The following is an 8,263-nucleotide window of genomic DNA, read 5'->3' as shown; positions in this document are numbered from 1 at the left end:
GCTCCAATGGCAATTCCACACCCACTTCCTGCCTTTCTCCCAGCAGTCCCTGTCCCCCATCAGCCAGTTGACGTCTTCTGGCACTGATCTATATCCTCAACAAGGACAATTAGAAACTCTACCCCCAATTCTGCCTGAAAATAACAGAATAATGTAATTCTCTACTAGTGACTCCTTTGTTTTCCCAGCCAGTATAGCCAGAATAAAATACAAAGTGAATGGAAATAAAATAGGCTTTGAACATTAAAAAAAAAAAACTATGAATTTTCATGCACAAAGTCTTCTTACACTTACTATCAGCATATCTGTTGCAAAAGGAATATCGAAGACATGCTTTTTGGGTAGATGAAATGTTATGACATATCCTCACTCGGATTTTGTAAAGCAAACAGTATTTTGGGGAACTCATTCTATTTTCTCCTAAACTAAGAATGAACTAACCATAATTACCTAAAACACATACATGACTTTGAAATGGTTATACAAAAATTTGTCCCATAAACTTTCCATCAGAAAGATAGCCAACAGCCTAGAATACATAAGCAAGTTCAAGGCCTGCCTGAATAATATAGCAACACCTTGTCTCACAAAAACAAAACGAAACAGAAAAAGATGGGTGACTTTTTTTTCTGTAAATTATCATATTTTGAGATCAGACTACACATTTGCTATAGTGGTAGTCTTCAACCATCACTGTATATTACACCACCTGAAAAGTTTTCAAAGCATATTCTACCACAGAACAACTAAATTATTATCTATGAGACCAGGAATCAGTTTTTTTTTTTTTTCCCTCTTAGCTTCCCAAAAGATTCTAATATCCACATAGATGTTCTAAAAAAACAGAAAAAAACCCTGTAATTTCAGGTACTGGAATAAGAGAGAAGCAGTTTCTTTTTTTTTTTGTTTTGTTTTTCTCTAGTACCAGGAATAGAACTCACAACCTTGCGCTTGCCAGGCAGGCGCTGTGCCACTAAGCTAAATCCCCAGCCCCGAGAGAAGCAGTTTCTAAAACTGCTTTATTGGTTTTCCTATTAAGTTGACACAAAGTTCACAACAATAGCAAAAGGACTCACTTAAGAATTTTAATTCTAGCTAAAATGAAAATGAGATCCCACTTACTAGAGAACATCAGAATGATTACGGTGAAAAGTAAAATATAGCAGTTCACTTACTATTTCTAAGGTGTGCGTATTCAATAAAACAACGGGAAACTCAATTATCTCATGTATAAACTCAGGTGGGTTACCCTCTTCACAAGTGGCTTCAAAGTCAATAATACAAATGTAATCATAGTAACTGTCAGCACAGTTACTCTCTTTCAACATCAGCTTCTGCTTCTTATAATAGTTTTTCAGTCTCTTCTTTAGTACATCCTTTACTCCTCTAAGTAAAAGAAAAATATAATTTACTAAGGTAAATTTTACAGTCAAGAATCACAACTCTTACCTGTGGGCACTGGACTGAACACTGATAGTCACCACATAATTTAGAAAACACTAAAATAAATTAAAAGTGAAGATTCAAAGATAAGTTAGCAAAAACTAATACACGTTAAACATTTATTACAACATGAACATTTTCTTTCACAAATAACTTTTCATTTCAGTAGTACAGTGGTACCTCAGTTTATAAACAATTTGTTTTTCTATTCTGGGGAAAATAACTGTTTGTGCTTGTGTGGGAAATATGGCCATATTCAATAAACATAATTGTATCTGTCAGCCAATGGGGAGTTTGTGAACAGAAACAAAATTCTGGTAAGTGCTTTTGTTTACGAACTGAATTGTGTACAAACAAAAACCTTCATAAACTGAGGCATTACTGTACAGAACAACATTTTCTCCAATATACTGGTATATAAACCTAGAAATCACAACCAGCGCTCAGACTTACTTCAGTGTTACTTGACTGAACCCTATACTGGCTTGTAAATAATAATAAAAAAATACAGTAAAAATAAGATGTACATTGTTACCAATGTGTAGTGTCAAGTGAGTCATTTTGGTCACAGTGTCTACTAGCGATTTAAAAAAAAAAACACACACACAAAAAAACCTCTATTCTTTTCAGCCTTTTTGGCAGGTGCAGAGAGCAGTGCTGGGTATTGAACCCAGGCCTTTGAGCACGCTAGGCAAGTGATCTACCAGGGGGCCACACCTGCGTGTGCCCCCCATTTTTGTACTGGGCACTGAACCCATGGTCTTCACACTGAACTACATCCCAGATCTCTCAATTTTAAGACAAGGTCTCACTCAATTGGCCAGACTGGGCTCCATCCTGCAATCATCCTACATTTGAGTGCTGGGATTTCAGCACTGAAAAGGAATCTTGCCCAGGAAAAACACTGATAATCAACCAACTGTTTCTTTTAAGACAAAATGTTTTCCTATGTTTGAGATCTTCCAAATTACTGAAACTCAGGGCAGGCAGGGTGGGGATCTCTTATCTCTTTCATACCAAGATATTAAGGCAATGAGTGACCTCTGTGCCATGTAACAACTTTGCATTACTTTGACTTCCTTTTTTTTTCTTTCCTTTTTTTTTGAGAAACTGTACTGACTAAAGGGGTACCTACAAACTCAGTGGTACCTGTCGACTTCAACACCTCCCTTGCTCCCCTATATCTATATATTAACCGCTATTACCAATTCCAACGCAGAAAAATATTCACAATCTGGCTCTCCCTATTTTCTCCACTGTGGCTCCCATTACTTTCTTTTTTTTTTTTTTGGTTTTGGTTTTTTTCCAGTACTGGGAACCAAACTCACGACCTTGCACTTGCCAGGCAGGTGCTTTGCCGCTGAGCTAAACCCCCAGCCCTCCCATTACTTTCTTTGACTATACAACAAGTCCTCTATTTTATTCTTGAGAACTGAGCACTAATGCCAATTTCCTGCCCCAGTATCTTTACTGGTTCTCTCTTGCTTAAAAGGTAAAATGCAGGCTTCAGCATAGGGTTCCTTCACAGCTTGGCTAACAACTTGGCATCTCTGAATCACTGTCCAACATTCCTGCTCCCCCACTGTACACTTGTACATCATATACTACAGGCAAACCATAATGTACACCATGACCTAACTACGGGGTATGCTTTCATATTCTATTAACTATGGCTGTACTGTACCCAAAGAAAAGGCAAGATCATGTAGCAGAAAACATACAAATGTAGAATTTCCACTTTTTAGTTCTTTTTGCCTGAAATACTTTTCCTCCCTTCTCTGTCTGGCACAATTCCTATGTCATCTTCCTGAATTGTCTCCTCTGTTCTTAGGCTGATGCGGCCAGATCACCAATGTAGCACTAGCCATTCTGATTTATGGTTATTTTTGCGTATTCCCAAGACACTGAGATTTCCAAAGTGGTGAACATATCTGTATTTACCTTAAAAACTTCAATGCCTAGTGTAGTACTTAGAATTCTATACGGGCTTGTTGAATGAATGTATAAACGTACATCTAGATCTCTAGCTCCCATGCAAGCCAAAAGTAAGCAAATGATCTTCACACCTGGGAAGGACAAAAATTTTACTCAGAAAGTCTTCTGTAGGCTACAAATTGTACCTTTAGAATAGAAAGAATTGGGGAAAATAAAGTCAAAATTTTCCTCATAAATTATGTAGACAATCTACATGAAAAAAAAAATTGTGCTCTTTTGAAAAATAGTGAGGTTATATTTTAAAGCAAAGAGGACAAATATACTTAGAAGGGCATAAGGATTCTGTGGTACCCTAAAACAATACATTTTCATCTATTACAGAGTTGATTTTGTTCTTGATGCCTGGTAGTTCTATCAAAAAAGCTATACATTTTTCTAGACTCCAAAAGTCACTTCTATCCCATGTCTCATATCAAAGAGTGACCTGTTTTGTGAGATACTATTAAAAATGTAAGTATGTGTATAACTCCCTAAAAATACAAAAACACCCAACCAACTACATTGCTTTCTCATTCAATATAGTTAAACACAATGCATACTATAATTCTACTTTATTTTTAGAAACTAAAACAAAACTTCCTTATAAGTGAATGATTTTTTAATACACCTGGTTTCAGACAAATCTCTTTATAAAAACAGCACAAATAGCCAAAAGAAAATAAAAAAACACTCAATCTCATTAATTCAGTAATTATGTCACCTAAATGAACTATAAAAATTTTAAACACTTATGATTATTTTTTTTTTTTTGGTTTTTCTTCGGTACCGGAAACCGAACTCACAACCTTGTGCTTGCCAGGCAGGCGCTTTTGCTGCTGAGCTAAATCCCCAGCCCCTAAACACTCATGATTATTAAAACCATTAGATCACAGAAATACTCAACCATCTGAGCCAGCAATCGTATTTTATCAAAACACAGAAATAGAGTTGCACACAAAGATGCAGACACAAATCATTCTTTTTTAACAGTATTTTTTAAGTGTCTTTATCAGTTTTTTTTTTTTTTTTAAATATTTGTTACAGTGCTGGGTCCTTATACATAGTAGGCAAGTACTTTATCAGTGAGCTATATCTCACCCCTTTTTAAAACTTTTATTCTGAAACAGGGTCACTAAGTTGAACAAGCTTGCCTCGAACAAGAGATCTCCCTATCTCAATCTATCCAGTGGCTGGAATTAGAGGTGCATGCACTGTAACTAGCAAAGATGATTTTTAATTGTTCAATGTTTTCAAGATACTCTAAGGCAAGCACGTACTACACTTGCAATTTTAAAGTTTAATTACCTGGTTTCAAGTTTGAATTCTGAAAGTTTAGCTCTGAGTTCTTCCTTACTCATTCTATTAATACAACCATTTGTAATAGCAATCTCTTTGTAAACTGGGTCACTGAAATCACTTCCGTTGGAGGTAATGAACTTAGATCCTTTTATTTCTTGGCCATCAAACTCGTACGGTTGCTTTTTCTGTGAGAAAAAAAAAACAGGAGGACACAGCCTACAATTAGTACAATATCTTCTACTTGAAGATTCAAATTCCTACAGTCTCTTCACGCTACATGTTCAATGAAAAGTGCAACCGAAAGAAGGAGGACTAGATGGGAAAGGAAAGAGATCTTTCCAATATTAATTTATCCAGCTCTATTGTGAGTCATGAGGTTCCTCAAAGGCAATGAAGCTAAGTAAAAAGAGCCACAAAGCTCCATGTGATCATTTACTGTTAGCCCTTGACTTTGGGTAGCTTTTGATCTTCTATTTTCTCATCTATAAAGTATAATTGTTCCAAATGGTATTTAGCAATAGTAAATAGTATCTGCACAACAGTATAAAATGAGATTATGTACAACAGGATTCTAATACCAGGTTGAGAAGTGGCTATTAATAAATGGCAGCTCATCGCCATCATAGGCTGTAAAACTATCTGCACACAAACAATATTCCAAAACTTACAAATGAGCCAATTTTTAAATGAACATTAGCACTGTGCATGTATAAGTCAGTGACCTCCTGAGAATATTTTAAGCTGACTTCATTTCACAAAGTTAAAAGAAATTGCCTAACATTGAATGAGTCCAGGAGATGGAGGGGGAGGGTAGCAAGGGGAGAGGAAGTGGAAGTAAAAAGAATTATAGTAAATGTTTTGTGGACACATACCAGTGCTCATGAATGTAAATAGTATGTACTACAAACATTTATTAAAAATTTTTATATTTTAATTTTAAGGCAAAAAAAGAGAAGTTGTCCAACATAAAATCAAAATACTACAAATACAGTTGAAAATGTCCTTGTAAGGACAGACAATGTATTGTTTCAAAACACAATTTTCAAGTTACACATATACCAGTTATTCAAAACTACAGAGTTACTATATTGTAACTTTTTTCTTAAATCAAAATCTATTTTAAAAAATGACTCAATTCTATTCTCAGGTAAACCCAAATTACATATGCTAAGTTCCAAATACTCATTTTTAAGTTAATTATTTTCCCTATGGGACATTAAAAATTATGCTCCAGAATTCTCAAAATTAGTTTGGTATTTACTATTAATTTATTGTTCATTAACTGTCATAATTCATCATATTATCATACATAACTTGCCCCCCCCTTTTTTTTTTTGGTTTTTCTCCGGTACCGGGAACGGAACTCACGACCTTGCGCGTGCCAGGCAGGCGCTTTTGCCGCTGAGCTAAACCCCCAGCCCTAACTTGCCCCCTTGTAAATTGTATTTACACATTAAGGAGTGATAACCCAGGATACAGGCTACAGTCCCTGGCTCAGTATTGATACCAATGGTTCAGGGACTGACTCACTCACTCATTCACTCATTCATTCATTCATTCATTCATTTATTTTCCGTTTTTTGAAACAGGATCTCGCTATGCAGTTCAGGCTGGTCTTGAACTCACTTTGTATCCCGGGATGGTCTCAAACTCACAATAATCCTCCTGCCTCAGCCTCCCCTGAGTGCTGGGATTAAAAGCATGCACCACCATGCCAGGTGCAGCTCTCATTTAATGCAACATGCATTTACTGGCAATAATATGTGCTGTCTGTTCACCCCCAGGATTCACCCTCAAAGAACAGTGAAACGGAAGGAAACAACCAAAACAACCCACCACAGCACCATGACTAGGGGAACGCTCTCATACTCAAGACCAGAGCATGTCGCAAGGAAGGGTATGAAGCTTGTGATGAGTATGGGTCCTCCCACCATCTGTACTTTTGCCCTTTTCATGCTCATCTTTTTCTTACTCCATATTACCTATTTTAAAAAAAACAAAAACTTTTGCATCTTCACACTGGAAAAAAAAACATAGAAACACAATGTATTTTAGGATTAAAAAATTTTAGGATTTACTCACGGATTAAAATTCTTCCAGAACAGTTCTGATGAAATTTGAAAATATTATTAAAAAATAAAAATGTGTCAGCTCTCAGTTTACAAAACGACTGAAACCAGGGATAATGGAAATTTACTAGAGGAATCCCAACAAAAAATTCTGCTTGAGATTGAAAAAACTTGTGTACTCATTTAAGAACACCCAACAGCAAGTTTTTTGGGTTTTTTTTTTTTTTTTGTCTTTTTGAGACAGGGTCTCGCTATGCAGTTCAGGCTGGCCTTGAGCTCACTTTGTAGCCCAGGCTGGCTTCGAACTCGCAACGATCCTCCTGCCTCAGCCTCCCAAGTGTTGGAATTACAGGTATGCACCACCACGCCAGTCCCAACAGTAAGTTTTTAACAAACATGACAGTCCATAAACCAATTTGGGACAAAGATCAGGCTTCAAGTTCCCGTAACTCAAAGTTCCAAGACTTTCAAACACAATGAAATATATTTCACACATGTCTCTCATTAAAAACGAACTTTTGAACAGTATCTTTTAAATTGACTTAGATGATGATGTTACTCACAAAATGTATCTCAGAATGAAGAAGGAAATCAAGTGGGGGCCGGGGATATAGCTCAATGGCATAAGGCCCTGCCTGGAAATGGAGTTGAAGAGTGGTTCCTGACACAGAACACATGGAAGGTCTCCGGCCAATAGTAGCAACTTAAGAAGAATAGGATAACCAAGGGAAGGAAAAGCATGCATGACAAAGGGAACGTACACAGGCCTTTAGGAAGAAAGCCCTTACATAGAAGATATAAAACGTTAGGAAGCCTCCCGCAAATACCCACTTTATGAGGCGCTCAACATGTGTCTGTCACTGCGAGAAAGATCAATTTTAAAGTTAGATGACTTACAATCCGTAGTGTTAATAAGAGTAACTATATTCATTAAATGAATACGTTTTAACTGTTTTTGCGCGGGGTGTGGTGGTGCACGCCTGTAATCCCAGTACTAGGGAAGCCGAGGCAGGAGGACTGCAAATTCCAGGCGAGCACGAATAACGACGGCGAGACCCTGCCTCAGAAAACTGTAACAAACAAACCAAAACACTAGTTCTGCAACTTTGCCACTGTCATTAGGATCTACCAGCGCGGTATCAAAACAATCGTATACTACGTAATGCAAACGAGATAGTAAGAAACGGGTAAAAACCAGAGGCAAAACTCCGGTGAACAGGCAGACACCAGTGAGGCTGTCAGGGCTGAGAGGAAGGAGGCTGGCTGCTCCTGCCTGAGCACGTTCGTATTCCAAAAAGCCTAAGAAGTGGCATGTGCTGGGCATACGGTGCTTAAGAAATAATCTCAGCTTTTATCGGTAAGAGCCTGCTACAATGACAAGAGCAGCGGTGCACACGCACAGCTCCCAGGACGGCACCTATCCCGACACCCACAGGGAACGGGGCCCCGGGTGTCCCCCACAAGGGGCCGGGGCCCAG

The 8,263-nt window shown here is 37.6% G+C and overlaps 1 protein-coding gene across 1 annotated transcript in view; it reads right to left on the bottom strand.

Moving 5' to 3' along the window:
- Eri1 (exoribonuclease 1) overlaps positions 1–8,263 on the bottom strand; it is a gene marked incomplete in the record, with an annotated part of 29,421 nt that overhangs the window by 20,828 nt on the left and 330 nt on the right. The window contains 2 exon segments of the mRNA XM_013521560.1: positions 1,176–1,386; positions 4,723–4,901. Of these exon segments, the coding sequence (XP_013377014.1) occupies positions 1,176–1,386; positions 4,723–4,901 (390 nt within the window).

Source organism: Chinchilla lanigera, unplaced genomic scaffold (genome assembly GCF_000276665.1).
Source record: "Chinchilla lanigera isolate Chin_1 unplaced genomic scaffold, ChiLan1.0 scaffold00062, whole genome shotgun sequence".
NCBI classification, from domain to species: Eukaryota; Metazoa; Chordata; class Mammalia; order Rodentia; family Chinchillidae; genus Chinchilla; species Chinchilla lanigera.
The sequence above is the reverse complement of the archived record's forward strand: the minus strand, read 5'-3'. Positions and strand labels throughout refer to the sequence as shown.